Raw genomic sequence first — 17,004 nt, 5'->3', positions numbered from 1 at the left:
GCTGACAACCCCGTCTTCGAATTAAGAGGCTTTTACCTCCTTTATGGTCGATCACACATCTTGCTGCAGCTGCTCAGTAGGAGTGTGCCCTGACCCTTTTTCACTGAGGATAAATTTTTCACCTGGCATGGACATGGAGATGTCAGCAGAAAACATGATTTTTGTGTGACACAGTAAATACAGAGGATACTTACCCCAGTGTAGCTGTGAAACTTGTGGGTCCTTTTCATAATTCTTGAGGTTCTCCTCATGCTACAGTCTGTGGGTCTCACGAAACCTCACTCACCTCTTCCTACAGCTGTCCCCTGCACCGTTTCACTGGCACACCTTTTTAAGTGAATGTGGAATTAGCAGAGACCCACTTGTTGCTGAGGTTCACTCCTTGCTATCCATGCACCGCCCCAAACACCCTTCACATACATGTTTTCAGCATAATCACAAATACAGCTTGTTTTTTCCATATCTGCCATTCCCATCGGGAGGCTGCTATAGGCTTGCCTGCCCAAATGAATAAGTCTTGGCAAATTTCCAGTGTGTCCATACATACTGGCACCCCTTTAGACCTTTTTGCTCCTATGCAAATAGTGTTCATTACCTCGCATGAATGCCTTCTTCACACGTGCTGTGCTTCTTGCCTCTTCAATTATTTATGGGCAGCCTTTTGATTTACTTTTCTTCTTTCAGCCTTTATTTTGCCTTGCTAAACAAACCAACACTTCTAATTGGCCCTGATTAAAAAAATCTTTCCAGTGTCCTATTTGCAAACACTATGGTATCAGTGTGCAGCAGAATCTAAAAGTACAATGTCAAATAATACTTTTCTGAAGAAATTGTCAAGAGTGGACACTGGCAAACAAACATCTCTGCACTGTTCTCAGATAAACATGGGTTGGAGGAGTCTGAGGTCCAGCATCAGAACTTGCTCACACAGGCAGAAAATGAGGACTTGCCAGATGGGACTTGTCACTCATTCATAATCTATGAACCAGCCTGTTCAGTGATAAGAAAGAACAGGCTTTATTTCCTTCAAGAGAAACTAGGTTTAGCTATCACTGGTAAACAACAGAAAAATTCCTTTAATGAAGCAGTAGGGAATGCAGGAAAACACCAGAAGACAAAATAGCCAATATGGAGCTCAAAGTTATTGGCAGAAAATAGAGAGAATTATTGTTAAGTCCTTTCTTTCTCCTGCCATCCCAAAGGAGGAAAATTCATGTATAATTTGGGCCCTTTAAATACTACAGAATTACTGCAATCTAAACATGCTTTCTGCTTTACTTTGGGTCTGTGAGATTTATATGGTGCAGCTCAAATGACACAGCACAGCACTTGATGCTTAGCCTGGGGACCAGCAGAACAGGGGTGGCTGCACTGTTAGTGTATGTAAGGATGTGTAAGTAACACTGACATATGCTAATTATTACTATTAAAAAGAGGACAATCATGATTCTTAATCTGTGCAATAAATTTCTTGTAACATGTATTTCTATACAGTGTACCCTGAAAAATGAAATGGTGATTTCTAGGAGTGTATAACTGCTTAAATCAATGCAGTATATATGTGACAAATGTCCATCCCTTTTGCTCTCTACAGAGCCAATAATTTCTTCATAATTTCGATCCAGACTTACCAAGGTCCTGCTAGAAGTAAATAGAATACTTAGTTTCTCATCTTGTCAAGGAATCATGTCTGGCTTCCAGGAACCAGTGGATAGTAAATATATCTTATCCTTTTACCACTCTAACGAGCCAAAGAAAGTCAATCCTTTTCAGGAAATGTGATATAAAAATGAGGCCTGTTGTTTGCAGAGTGGTGGGGGTATAACTCTTAGCAATGGAATTTTCAGTTGGAGTTATATTTTTCTTAATAAATAAGTAAAACTATTTCTACAGCAACTTATGGGAAGAAAAATCAACTGATCTTTCACAGTGTGAAGGCACAAAGAAAAAGAGAGGGAAAGAAAGGAATGCCATGTGAAACCAGCAGAACAATGAGCCAGCTCTGCCCGTTCAACAGCTTTATATTTTATGCCAGATTTTTGCATTCAAAAATTATGAATCACACCCTTCACTGTCTCCTCCCCTCACATGATGTGGTTTAAGATGTCTTCTTGCCAGGCATAAGCTAATGAAAAGAAATTCTTTCTGTAACAATAAATAACACAATACAAAGCACTGGGGGAACAGTTTTTGCTGGCTTGCAGTTTTCATGGGAGTTGAGAACTTATACACTGGAGCCAGTAATTTTTCTTTTAACATGGCTTGAAGAACATTTTTACTTTGCCAGGTTTTCCTTCAGGAATTTTTAAAGTGTAATGACTGTTTTCAGGGGTGCATTTTCAGATGGTTATAAATGTTTGCACTAGCACTGTTCATTTAGGTCTCCTAACTGATTTACACAGGAGAAGGAGAATTAGACTTCTTTCTTTTGTGTCTCAAGGTAAAATACCCCCTTTTCTTCCTTTATCCATACGGTACAGATGTACCATTTGCTGACATAAAAATTCTAAAATTAAGCAAAGGGCATGAGAGTACTTAAATGCTGCTATGTTAATTTAGACCAAGATATTACTCTCAGCATCTGAGACTTGCTTGCAACTACAATATAGTGCAAATGGAGTAATCACATAATCACATCAGCAATTTCACCAGCCAAATTGTTTTTTATGGTTGTGTAATATTTTCTGAACAATGGAAAGATTAGGACATTCTCATTGAGAAACCATTTTTCACTAACCAAAAAAAAAGTGCTCTATCAGCTCTAGTTTTTTTTTTAAGACTTGGGAGGCTGTAAGCTTAACAGGTGATAATTTTCTGGCCTCTTGCCATCATATTACAAATAAATAAATGAAACTACAGGACACACATAAAATAAATTATTTATAAGGAAGGTCAAGAATGTTACCTACAAACTCACCTGAAAGTTTTAAAAACCAAAATAGGTGCTTCAAATTAAATGTAGTCTATATGCTTTGCTAAATAGGGAAAGGATATGATAAGGATACAAAATGGGTTTTATGTGAGTTCACAGTAGCTTTTTTCACTTTCTATATCAGTTCTTTAGAAAAAATCAACCATACAGTATAATGAAATCCTTTCTGCAAAAGTAGCATATTTACACTAGAGGGTGCTACTTAGACAGGATTTTAGGCTGCTCAGTGTCTTTGGAAAGCCCTTTTTCAACATTTGGAAAAAAATGCATATCTGAAATAAGAAACAGATGTTTCTTATGGGACAAATTCTACTGAAATTTAAATAAACATAACTGAAATTTTATTTTCCACACATATACCCAAGAGGGACACTGGTCCCTTATGTCATCTCAGCTTCAGTACAAACTACATATATAATTGCACTGAGGATATGTTAGAGATGAGTAAATATCCTTAATATTTCAATCTGTTTCTGGTTAACAAACGAATATGACACAGAAAATAGGCTAATTAAAGGAATCTAAAAATAAGACCACATCTTTTCGTTAATGAGAAGGACTGAAACATCTGATGGAGTAAAACCTAAATTAGCAGTCTATAGTACAAACATTGTGCTACCAAATGCCTGGGTGTATTATGACAAAGGGTTGCCTCACCTTACAATAAAGCATGAAAGAAGGCAAAGGGAATGGAAATGACCAAGAAGTTACTTAAAATAATTCTTCTTTAATTCTTCCCATGGTGATGATAGTTGTGAGCACTCTGAACGTGTGTCTCTACATCTCCAGGGCCTTTGGCTGCCTCAAGTCAGAGCCCACATGGAGATGGTGCAGATCTTGGGCCATGAAGGTAGCTGCTGCTCCCTAACAGCTGTTTGCAAGCAGGTTGGTATGGGCATCTTATTTTCTTATATGTCAAATCCAAAAATCTCTTTTGAACTTGGCAGGTTTGTAACAAGGTAAGACAGTGTTTGCCCTGTTCTGTCCCTATCTCAGAGATGCTGCAGCTCCTACTCTAGGACTCTACTAACACCATGATGAGGAGGTAGCCAGGGAATCTCCAAAACCAGTCAGGAGGTGTAGGTGAATGAAGTCTGAAAATACCTCTGGTTTTGTTTACTCTTTTCCCCAACACTACTGAACATTTTCCATTGGCTGAATTTGTCACTGATACCACTTGGAAGGTTTTATTCCTCACAGAATAAATAAAATAGCCTCAGCTGTTTTATAGCCCCATTTAACCTCACAAACTATGTGGGAATCTGCAAAGTAAAGCTCAGTAGCAATGTCAGGCAGGTACTTGGAAACTGGAAAAAGAGAGTGAGTTTATACCTTGGGTTCTGCCCCTCACTGAGTCAGTGTTTCACCTTGAAAACAGGTTTTACCAGAAGACCACCTTCTCCAGGCCAGGAAAAGTCCCTTCTGCTCTACAAATCCTGTCCTAACTGTGAGAATCTGGATGTCCCATGAAGTGAAATGCTTTGATGAAGAAGTACATCATCACCCTTTCCACAGCTATTGCATCACTGCCCCCTAATGTTAGCTGGAAGGGTCCCCTGCTCCCAGCACTGGAGCTCCTGCTGCCGGATAGTGCTGGGCCCAGCATGTAGGTGAGAGATGCCTCCAAAACTCCATGTACTCACACTTATCACTGCACAAATAGTAAGTTTGTTTCTTATAAAAATCTGCTGAGGTGTTTTGTGTTTGTTGGATATCCCCTTCTCGTTTTATAAGTCTGTTGTGTAGCTTGGACTAGCAAAAACTAGGGGATCAAATAAACAAAGTGGAAGAGGAAAAGATAAGAAAGTGAATGGCAATAGAGAGAGGAACATGGTGTTTTTTTCAGGTTGGTTAAGAAATAAGTGAATTGCTCACCTGAGAAGCCAAAAACAATGATGCACTACTAGGAAAACTTTGCTTTTCAACTGAAATTATCCCAGCACCACAAAAGAGTTGACCAACTTCAAAAGGCACAAAGCACAAATGTATAATAGATTGTCATTTTTTGTGGCCTCTGGTTTAACCCCAGCCACCAGCCAAGCCCCATGCAGCTGGTCACTCACTCCCCCACCAGTGGGATCAGGGAGAGAATGGGAAGTGTAAAAGCTAGAAAAACTTGCGGGTTGAGATAAAGGCATCTTGATAGAAAAAGCAAAAGCTGCACACACAAGCAAAGCAAAACAAGGGATTAATTCAGTGCTTTCCATGGGCAGGCAGGTGTTCAGCCATCTCCAAGGGAGCAGGGCCCCACCACACATAGCAGTGACTTGGAAAGACAAATGCCATCACTCCAAACATCCCCCCTCTTCCTCCTTTTTCCCTTCAGTTTATATACTGAGCATGATGTCACATGGTCTGGGATGTCCTTTTGGTCAGTTTTGGTCACCTGTCCTGATTCCATCTCCTCCAAATCTCCCATGCATTTCCTGGCCAGCATGGCAGTAGGAAAAGCAGAAAAGGTCTCAGCTCTGTGTGAGCTCAGGTCAGCAATAACAGAACCTCTCTATATTATCAACCATGTGTTCACCACAAATCCAAAACACAGCCCCACACCAGCCACTGTGAAGAAAATTAACTCTACCCCAGCCAGAGCCAGCACAGGGCAGATTGTCTGGTGCTGCCTGTGCTGCCTGACCTGGTATTTGTGTTGCCACAGCAAGGCACCTGTGATTCATCTGCTGGTGTTTGCAGTTCAGCAGGCAGCTTGTGCTCGGCTGCTTGCCAGTGCTGTCTGCCAGTCCTGCCTGCCCCTGCCAAAGGCAGCACCCTGCCTTTGTGAGAGGGACCCCTGTAGTGACAAGGCATTGCTGCACAAGTGGACAGACGGTTAGAGGAGGAAAGGTCAAGAGGGGTGAGTTGGTCCATCAATCCACACTGAAGGTGGTGAATGCTTTACTGTGACTGTTACATTTTTATAAGCCACTTCTCTGCCACAGGAAAGCCGCCTCTTTTTCATTAGTCGGTATAAGTGCATTTGTGAGTGTACAATAGACATCTTAGATTTCTTTCCTCATATGATGGCAGACAACAGTCAGGTGCACTCATAGGTTCACATCACAAGGATCTTACATTGCTTTCACCTCTCTGTACTTTACTGCAAGGTTTGCCTATGTTTTGTTTGCCCTTGTTGCATTGAGTGTACGGTTTTGAGCTTCCTTAGCATAAAGTGTGAACAAATTCAGTGGATAAATCAATCTGAATACTGGAGCTGTATCAAGTTATGCATCTTAAAATAGCAGTCCCATTGAATAAGTCTATGAGTAAGCAGCTCCCACAAGCATGTGCTGCATTTGCTGTGTACTAGGAGTGTAAGACCCAGCTGGAATCAGAAGGCAACGTCAGACATTTCTGAAGGAGCTTCTAGAAAGAATATGTCTGGAAGGACAGTCAGTTGGAGTCACTTGGTCAGTGAAATTGTTTGGTCAGGAGATACTCAGCCAGCTAAGAGTCATTAAGTGGGGAGGGAAGGCTGACCTTGCCACTCTGAAGGACCTGAAGCTGTGCCAAATTATGCAGAGTTAGTTAAGGACTCTCGTTCGTAGCTTTCATCGTTCATCAGTGATTCTTTGTAGCCATAGAGAAGTGGTGGAAAGATGGTGTGAATATGAGGAAGGAACCAAATAAAACCAATGTTAAAACAAGCGTGTGTACATATATATATATATATATATATACACATATACATATTTAAAATCCAAATGCAGATATACACATCTATATTTTTATATGCATCTATATGTATGTTTTTATATGCAGATATACACATCTATATTTTTATATGTGTGTATGTGTTGGAATTTTGCAATGTTAGCTTCTGACAGATACAGAGATCAATAAAATGTGTCACTGCTCTTCCAAACTGTACACATTGCAGAGCTTGTTGATGCTAATATTCCTATAAAGATACTCCTCTGTGTGCAAGACATTGCAGTGTTTTTGATCAAGTGACTTTGACATTACCTCTGAAGACATGACCACATAAATCCGAAATTATCTGGAAGTAATGTTCCGTTAAAGCTGAAATACAAGATGCATGTCCCCTTTAATTCTGGCTCGTAACAATGGGTATAGATCCATTTGGACTGTGGAACTGTGTCATTTAAGCTGTATTCCACAGTGTGGCTCATCTAAACATCACAATTTGTCCCTATGTTCCCTCATCTTGCTACAAGTGCCAGCTGCACTGATAGCCTCCAGAAATTTTTTCATGACAGAATAGCTTGTCTTTTTCCCTGCTGTCTTTTCAGACAGACTTGCAAGATAAGATGTCTTTAAGGTCAGAACTGCTAGAGGTACACTATACATATATATATATATAAAATTATATAATTCTATATGTGTGTGTGCAGCATTTTTGTCATGAGGTATTCAGTAATGTTTTTCTCAACTGACCTTTCCATGTTATGCTTTTCATCGACAAATGTGACAAAGCTTGCTCGGAGATGAAGCAGAAAGCTGGGACAGGTGGCCCTTTAGCATCCCTCCTCTGTGCCTTCTGCTGCTATTGCTTTTGGCATCCTCTTGCTACAGCCAGGAGCTGGTATGACCTAAAAAAACCTTCACGCCATCCTGCAAAGGAAAAGGCTAGTGGGGAAGGAGAAAAAAACAAAGTGGAGGCAGCAGATTCAGGGGTGACTGACTACCCAAGCACTCAGGGAAAAAAGACACCAGGGAGAAGCAGGCAGGAGATGAGAGAGATGGAGAGAAGGAATCCACTGGATGGAGCAAGAAGAGGAGGTAGATGTGTGAAATACACAAAGATAGCTGGATAGTTACTGATTTCATTGCTATGGCATCCAAGTATATATAAAAGAGCACCTCTAGAAGGAGAATTAGGGTCTATGCAGCTAAATTTCTGGGAAGTTTCATTAAAATGGTACATTGACTTTATATTTTAGCAGCTTATCATTTCTTCATCATATCATTTCTTATCATTTCTGCCTATCATTTCTTCATCACCTGTGCTAATTATTTGTAGTGCTTGAACAGATTCACTGGTTTTTGGGTTTTTTTTCCTGTAATTGCCATGTATCACAAGCAAATTCTAACCCATTAGGGATAGCTTTGTCTCTCTAAATTTAAAAGTGTTTATTCAGTTCCTGCAATTTGAGATTTGGAGACAAGCCTGCAAGTTCCAGATGCGATATTGTCAGCAAAATAGTTTCGAGGGTATTTTAGGTGAAACTTGGACATGTTGACAGAGCATATATCTTTTTGAATCTTCAAAGAATTTAAGTTAAAAGAGACATCAAATTTGTCAGCTAGGTAGAAGTGTGTTTCAGCACTGGCTCCTCATTAACCAACTGAGAAAAATGACACCTCAGTCTTTTCATAACTGGTCTTAAGAGTACCTGGGTTTGACTGTGTGTGAGACAATAGAAAATAAAATGAAAATATTTGCTTTAAACCCTTAATTTTGGTTTTTCAATAATTGCCTGTGAAGGCTGACATGAAAGCAGACAGAGCTATCTGAACAGTGTTTACTCAGTCTCGTGACTGCATACTTGCAAGTATGCATGTCTGTCTAAGAAAGATTTATAAAACTCAGTAAAACTTTTCCAGACAGGAGGCAGAAGGGGAATCTCTGAAGTGTCAACAAGCTGTGATCCGTAGAATTTCCTCCACTGCTATCTGATGATACAGCCAGTTGTTACTGGACAGTGCAGAGGAGGGAATCTCTGTGTAGAGCACATTGCAGATATGGATTTATTGATGAGACAAACGTGGCAGATATTTAAGATACTCAACTAAAGCACCACACAACTTTCCAGCTCTCTTCTCCCTGGGAGATCGCTACACTCCCATAATCTGTGTTAAGCACTATTGTGCTGGTAAGTCACTTTCAATTAAATTGCTCTCTCCAATAAATGTTGACCATTTAAGAAAAGTAAATGTGTTATTAACACAGTGAAATGTATTGATGTGTAATCTGACTTCAGTAGTCACCTTAGGTCTGCATGAAAAGTACAGAATCTTCCTACACCATGCCTACATTAATGGGTTACACAACCACGATTGCTAAGATAAAATAACTTGTTCCTATTTGATGTTCATTTTTAAAACACGCAGATTGTATTTCAAGGAGTGAAAGGTTTCACAAGCAAAGCAACAGATTGCACAACAAATAAGGCGACAGGAGGGTGTAATATAAAGTTTGTCTTCTACTTTAAATTCTCTTTACTACTTATCAGTGTATGATAACCATCAGTTACAGCCCTAAACCGTTGCCCTGATGCAATTCCTCCCTTCTTGTTACATGGGACATTCTCAAGCACAAGACCCGTCTCCCAGGGTGGCACATGTCCACCTAAGCAGCCCTGTCTCATGCAGTCCTTCCTCTGCCTGCCACAGATCCACCAGATAATTACCAATCACACCAACTATTACCAATTGCAGCAATGATGGTAGCTGATGATTATCAGAAGACTGCAGCCCTGGTCTGTGCGTGAATGATGCTCGCTAGATTCCTGCAGAGGATGACACTAAAGCCTCGCCTATGCTGCTGACACTTGGGACCAGCCGTGCCGGTGGGATACAGCGCGCTGATGTTCCCGGGTGGCGTCGGCGGGGTGGCACACCGGGACACCGACAGCTGCACTACAGATCCCAGGGTGCAGCGCGTCTGCGCCCTGCCCCCCTCCAGTGCTCAGGCCCCGCGGAGCCCGCCGGGACTTGTAGTCTGCGGAGGCGGGCGGGCGGGGGCTCTGCCGGCGCGGCTCCCGCCTGCCGGCCCGGGGCCAGCCGCGCTCCCCGGATCCGCCGAGGCGGCGAGGCGGGTGCATCCCGCGGCGCCGGGCGCTGCCTCCCCGCCGCCTCCCCTCTGGGCTCCCCGCCCGGGAGCAGGGAGCCCGCCGCGCAGGGGGCAGCCGGCGGGGCAGAGCGGCGGCGCTGCCCGGCGAAGCACCATGCTGGAGTCCATCTGTGTCACCGGTGAGCAGCGGGAGCAGGAGCGGGAGCGGGGGCGGCGCGGTCCCCGCCGCGCCCGGGGCAGCCGGCCGGCCGCCAGCGCTTCCCCGCCCAGCGAGCAGGCATCGCCCGGGCGGCGCCGCGGGTGTCGGTGGGGTGTCCCTGGGGACGGGGGAAGGGCTCCACACCTGCCTGGCTCCAGGAGCAGGAATCCCCCCGGTGTCCCTGGGGACGGGGGAAGGGCTCCACACCTGCCTGGCTCCAGGAGCAGGTGCCTCCGCGGGGAGTGGGGAGCGAGCGTGTCACCTGCGGGCCCTGCCCCGCGACACCGGGGAGTGCGGAGGTGACACCCGCTCCGCTGGAGCGGGGAGAATGCAAGGGAGAATGCCAGAAAAACTAGTGCTGGTTATATCTGGTGCTTACACGTTTTGGCTCTACCCTTTGCTGCGTTCTCAGAGAAGTTAACAAATCCTTATAGGATGTATGTATACAAACCTCTGTTATGACTGTATAACGATAATATAGGCAGGTACGTAGTGCCACACAAAACTGGCTTCTTGTGCTGTGTACAATGCAGTTGCTGCTTGAAAACAGATGTTTTCCTTGTTTAAATTTGACATCCTTTCTTGTGTCATTACTTCAGCTGGCTCAAGCCAATGTTACTTTTCCACGGGGAAATCTATCTACAAGAAATCTGCTGGAGGTGTCTTAATTCAATACCATTGCAATCATAACTAAGATCTCTTACAGCTACTCTTTCTCTGCATAATTGATATGCTGTTCCATCTATGCATGGATATGACTGGAATGTTACTTCAGATAATGGGAACAGAAATAAAGTTCCATGGGATCGATCAGAGCAACCCTGGAGGTGTGCAATAGCCACTGCAATCTTAAAGGATGAGATTTTGTGAAAAATAGTTATTTTGAGTCCATATCCCTCCATCAAATATTCCTGACTGCACCTGTGTTGCAGTAGAAGCCAGGGACCTGCTTGGATGAGAGTTTCATCCTGTGCAGGTCTGCCCGTAAATCAGTGTTCTGTGATTATATCCTGAGTTTATTACATCAGTAGGAGTTTGTTGCTTGATTTCATTAGAGCCAAGTCTTCACTTTTATTGATTATTACTGTGCCCATGTAATTTAATTTGAAGGACCCAAATTTGGAGTCAGTTACATAATACTGTATTTCAATATAGAAGTAAATGTGCAGGAAACTGCTTGCAAGTCAGTCCATACATTTGGTTTTTTTTGTTTGGTGGTTTGGTTTTTTTTTTTTTGGTAGAAGGGGTACATCTCAAATAGCATTGTCATTTTAAAGAAGAAAATCCAAACTGCCAATCATCCCTAAAAATGCATAGTTACTTATGAACACTGACAGCTAATTAATGAGATATACAAGTTGGCTGATATCTGAAACCTGCCCTTGGTTTTGGAGCTCAGAATTAAAAGCTGGATGACAGGTAACACCTTTACAGGAGAAAAGTAAATAGGTGGATATTTTGGGAGTGGAGGAGAAAAAAGAGCCTTAGGTTAAATGTAAAAGTTCCCAATATCATACAGGCTCTAGTTAATAACTAAGATGCTTGTGAAAGTAGAAAGTAATTCAATGTCAGTGTTTTTACAGAAACTCATTGCCTAATTCTGCTGTTAAACCATGTTCAATCATAGACAAAGCTTCCAGTGTGTTCTAGTTCAAGTTACCTGACGGCTTCTGTTCAAAACTGGTGTTTTTAAACTTTAAAGGGGTTTCCAGTGGTGAGGAAATAGAATATAGGATTGTGGGGAGATTCAGTTATGCCACAAACACAAGCCTGCAGTTTTTGGGAGGCAGTGGAACATTACAGGTTCGTATACAACACTTTATGTATGCTTTCTTCAGAATATTCTTTCTATAGCCGTCTGCAGAGACAAGCCATACAGTCTAGAGCCCATAAACTACAGGGGATTGTGAATCTATTCAAATTTTCTGAATATTGGAGATAAAAATTTCTTTGTAATTCTTTACCTTTGTAAAGGTAGTTGTACCTTTGCACAGTGTATCAAAGGAACAATTTTACTTGTCACATCCGTGTAGTTGCTTCTCATCCCACAATTTCAAACTTAACTATTGCTTGTAGATAGATCACATACATTATTTGCATTCATATAAATCTGAAAATTGAAGTCAGCCTTGAAATGATTTCTGATTTTCAGCAAAAAGAAACTCAGCCATATTCTAACATGGTAATGGTAATCTTAAGAACAAAAATAGTGGCTCAGACCATTACATCCCAAGGATAGGAGGAAGTTCTCCATGAACATGTTTGCTAACCACCTTAATGACATCTGGAGTTTGGACAGGGTTTGTTCACTGTGCATATATAACCTGAGTGACAGCTGCTTGAAAACTGCAAGAGCTCTCTGCTATTTTAGAGCAAGGCTAGCCAGACAGGGATATCTGTGCCACAAATACCTGTCATTAACCTCATTCCACCTGTGGATTTAAGAAGCTGCTTGGATAGTAGCTGCCCTGTCGTCTAGAGGAAGGTATTATTTATACAGCACACTGCAAAGGCTAGAAAAATGCTTACACTGGGATTTTACCATGCATATTATCGACTTATTAGCTCAATCCATTAGTTTCTAAAGGACAGAGACCAATCATATGACCTGGCTCCTAAATATAACATAAAAATCTAACATTTTTTTCTAACAAATAACCTCTGACAAGATTAGGCAGTGTCTGCAGTGGTGCAAGGCTCCAGGCTAGTAACTGGGATGCAATTTATATATAGAATGTGTTTCATAAGTGCAGAATTGTCATGAAATTTGTGATTCCCACATATTCTCTGTTAGCACTCATGGACTCCATCCCTTTTCTAGTACTACTGTGACACTGGAATAGCTACTTGTGCATAAATGGAAGTTACAGATACAACTCCTCTTTCTGCAAAATTCTGTGGTATTTTGAACCATTCTGTGACACGTAGTGCACTTGTGTCTGCAGGATGGAGTAAGTCCAGTACTGCCAGTTCCAACTGATCTCTTGACAATGAGGGGATTTTGGCTAGGGCACAACCTGCTCTCTGGTGAGATTCTTTAGACTCACAGGGGTAGTTGTCTTTGGCTGGCTGGCTGCCCTGATAGCCCAGCTTATAGGACAGCAGCCATTGAACACCATTGCACTCAAGAGTGGTAGAGGTCTACTCTTTAAGCCCAAGATAGACCAAGTTGCCATTAACAGGAGGGCTTTCTGTTTTTTGGTACCCTAATTATGACAAAAAGGGGACAGGCAGCCCTTCTGTCCCCTCCTTGCTTATCCCTTGCCATCACACTGCACTCCAAATGTGGCAGATTGTTGCATGTAATATTTCACCTGTGCCTCTAGGACCATGTTTTTATTAGTGTTGTTGCAGAAAGGAACAAGGTGTAAATAAATGGAAGTAAATGTGATGGAGACAATCTTTTAGGAAAAGACTATATTAGTTTTGTTGTGGGTTTTGGGGTTTTTTTTTTTGATTGCCAAAGGGCTTGTGGCTTTGTGACTGTTGAGTGTTAGGAAATGAGAACAATGAAAAGAATCCTGGTACAAAAATTACATGAGGGAGGTTCTCAAAGGTGACTAGAGCCCGGGGCATATGTTCTTTGACAATTTTCTACTGGAAAAACAGAAATAAGCCAGGAAATTCAGATTTGTACTTCTCAGAACACATGTAGCACATGTGGATGAGATACAAAATATAAAACCTATGGGATCTGTAGCGTAATATCTGTATTCTGGTATGCAGCGTAGTGTTACACCATAGCATGGTGGTTTTCAATTTGTCTTTTTCATGTCTTTTAGAAATAATCTGTCCAATGGTATCCAGAATTTAAAAGCTGGGAATCACCGCTAAGCAATCCATGCAATTAATCTGGGTTGATAATCCATTCCAACTGGCTACTTTATAGCAGCACAGTATCTCAGTACTTTTTGAAATACTGAAGCAGGTTTTCAGGAGGCAGTGAATTTGTTTTTGTGCAATGAATTTGTTTTATATTCAAAATACTAGACCTCATTTTCAATCACCAGGCATTGCTAATCAGTGGAAGCTCTTGGATATAGTAAGATAAGTTTCCTAGAAGACTGTATATTCTTAATTTGGCTGATGCTGTCTGATTTACAGATGTGAGTTTAAAATATGTTATAGCTTAAACAAATGTACTAGAGAAAGGATTTTAAATTTGGTGCTTTGCAACATGATTTTGACATAGTCTCAAATATTTTTTTCTCATTTATTTGGTAATGATGTTCAGAAGACCTGTACAAAATTTTGGAATAGCAGTTAAATGACTTCTGTGAAAACTGCTTTGTTGTCTATTATAATATTTCAAATGTGCCAGATTACCTGTTGATTCTAGGTTTCCAGCACAAATAGGCATGGAACAGTATCCTTTAGTCAGAAGAAAATTAAGGACAGCCACACTTAGTTTGGCAGCTGAAAAATCACTTTGCTACAAGATTGCGCTTATAAAGTAACTACAGATTGGGAACAACTATTTTTGATATCAGCCATGTGCATGTGAAACCTGCCAGTGCATGTTCAGCACTCAGCCACAATTTGTGACACTTCCAGGAGAATTCTGACTTAGGGCATTCAGTGATTGTCTACATATAAAAGCATTTATTACTGGCCAGCTGTACCTCTTAGCTCTAACAGCTTGCTGTCATGGGTTTTTGGTATTAGATTGACACAAGCTTTGGGGGAGGGAGGGAATGGGTGGTTTAAGGTCATTTTGAGTTGTTTCCTTGAATTAAATTTCTATTTTTTTTTCTTTTTTATCACTTCTTAGATACTTGTGTGATATTAGTTCTAATTGTTCCTTTACAGCAGCAATTTAAGGCTTCTATATTCTTTGTGGCTTTTAAGAGCTGGTTAATAGAGAAGGTGAAGCATTAATGCCTCTAGTATCATGTTATTTCTTTGTCTATATTTTAAGAAGTAGCTGTGTAATTTCCAACTCCAATTTTGTCTACCTAAGCAAAGTCATGTGCTCAGAAATTTAATAGGTGTTCAGACATTCTGGAAACCTTAGTTTTCACCTACCCTTCTTAAAAGTAAGGATTCTCATACTGTAGCAGTTGATACAGGTCTGAAGTCAGTCTCAAAGACCAGAAATACGAGCATGGTCATCCCATTCTGTTATCCAAAAAATGTGTCTCTCTTATGTATTTAGTTTGAAGTTGTTCTCCTTGTGATGGGGAACTGTGGTTTCTAACCACGACAGCTCATGGGAGAGCAAGATAAGCCATGTAGGCAGGTTGTCACATATGTGATGAGAATAATCTGACAGAATTTGAACAGGAATGCCAAGGAGCACGCTCCTGTGCCAAGCATGGAAAGAGGATTCACAGACTTATGATGGAAGTAAACTGAGTTTGCATAGGATACACGTGCTTTAGTGAAGGGGAATAATCTAATGCTTCTACCTCTTTTCTTTCCAGTGGAGAAAACACCCTGGCTGCAGATCACTCATCACATGTTCATGCAAACTGGATCCCTGGTCTTTTTGGTTTTTAGGGCAGGATGTTCGGGAGAGCTGAGGAACAGAGGTTGATATGGAACTGACAGAGGTCCAACAGCATGAAATACATTGTCATGGTGCTTATGTTGGGAGCAAAACTGAATTTTATTGTGAAAATAAATCCAAAATTAAGCCACTGTTGATTTTTTTTCCACCTTGGAGGGATTTAATGATCTCTTGCTGCTATTACCTTCAGAGTATAATTACTGTATGTAAAGTAATTACAGTTCAACTACATATAACTGGGGGATGAAGCTCAAATCCCTTTTGCAGGCTTTAATCATGCCACAGCCATATCTCCTGTTCTGTGAATCCTTTTATTTTAGGTACAGATGTAGGAAATATTTCTCTGTGGCACAACTTATTTGTATGTGTAGTTTCAGCTCACCTAATGTTCTGGGAGGAACTGGTTGTCAAGAGGAGGGGGTGGTTAGAACCAGTGAAGTGAGGTCACTTCTCTCTAACAAGCCAGCACAAATGTTAAATTCAGTTTTAATCCTCAATGACTTTTCTGTGCAGCCGGTCTGCACCAGGGACCAGTCTTCCCCAAAGGCTATGCCAGGGGTCAGAGCAAGAAAGGATGGTTCACTCTAATTAAAGAAACCTTATTTTGCTTCTTGCACTTAGTTTGAGTATAATGTTTCTTTTCAACTGTTTTTTTAAGCCAGCTGTTATGGTAGAACAACTTTGATTACATGAAACACACACTGTCTTAAGGCTTTTCAGGAGTGTAACTAGCTGATCTCTCTTGCCTCTCCAAATATAGCTTATTGTCTGTATTAAGACTGAAACTGTATTAACACGTGAAACTGAAGTCTTTTAAACATATATTACTATCCATATACTGTTGAAAATTGTTTACAGTGCCTGGCCCTTTCCAATGTTCTCACCCTTTTCTGAGAGTAAACTCTGTGAATCAGATTTTGCAGATGAGATCACACCAGACTGCTTGTATCACAGCACAGATCCCTGTGGGACTTCACTGTAAACACTGCTCACATGCTCCTATGCAGCTTCCTATGTTTTAAGTTATTCTTTGTCCTTACAGAAAGCCTTCCTTGCATGATAAAGATCAATCAATCAGCTCAAAACTATTCATTTGTTAATGTAGCAGTAGATGTTCATGAAGTTCTGCAGTCTTTTTTTAAGCAACTAAGTTCTTACCTGCCAGCAGTGTAGTTGTGCATTGTGAAAAATGCATGTATTTTATGACTGGCTTTTCGCAAATATTAAAATGAATATTATATGTGTTGTGTTAGAAAGTAATGCTGTATTAATTCTCTTAAGTAGTGTGTTAAATATAGTTTTAGGTTATAAAAAATGTTAAAATAGAAACTATGCTATGTAGGATACTTTTTTTAAAGAAAGGACTCGCAGGGAGATAGCAGCCACAGGACACCTAAATCTTTCAGAGAAAAAGAATTTATTGCCCTCTTATCAGAAGAAACGAACTTCTTCCCACCTTGAAGGCGCTGTTAGGATTCAGAGGAAGAAGTTGACGTTGACCAGACAGAATCCTGTCTTTGAATGGAGTTTATGCATCATGTATGAAGTGTATGAATATGCAACAGGTTGTTGTTTTTAAGGGTTAATCCTTTGTTAACGGGTGTCCTTTTTCG

The 17,004-nt window shown here is 41.1% G+C and overlaps 1 protein-coding gene across 1 annotated transcript in view; it reads left to right on the top strand.

Annotated features, from left to right (window-relative positions):
- The first annotated feature begins 9,750 nt into the window (after nt 1-9,750).
- MATCAP2 (microtubule associated tyrosine carboxypeptidase 2) overlaps nt 9,751-17,004 on the top strand; it is a 28,267-nt gene continuing 21,013 nt past the window's right edge. The window contains exon 1 of the mRNA XM_036378878.1: nt 9,751-9,862. Coding sequence (XP_036234771.1) covers nt 9,838-9,862 — 25 coding nt within the window. The 5' untranslated portion in view covers nt 9,751-9,837. The remainder of the gene's footprint in view (nt 9,863-17,004) is intronic.

Source organism: Molothrus ater, chromosome 1, assembly GCF_012460135.2.
Source record: "Molothrus ater isolate BHLD 08-10-18 breed brown headed cowbird chromosome 1, BPBGC_Mater_1.1, whole genome shotgun sequence".
NCBI classification, from domain to species: Eukaryota; Metazoa; Chordata; class Aves; order Passeriformes; family Icteridae; genus Molothrus; species Molothrus ater.
The sequence above is the reverse complement of the archived record's forward strand: the minus strand, read 5'-3'. Positions and strand labels throughout refer to the sequence as shown.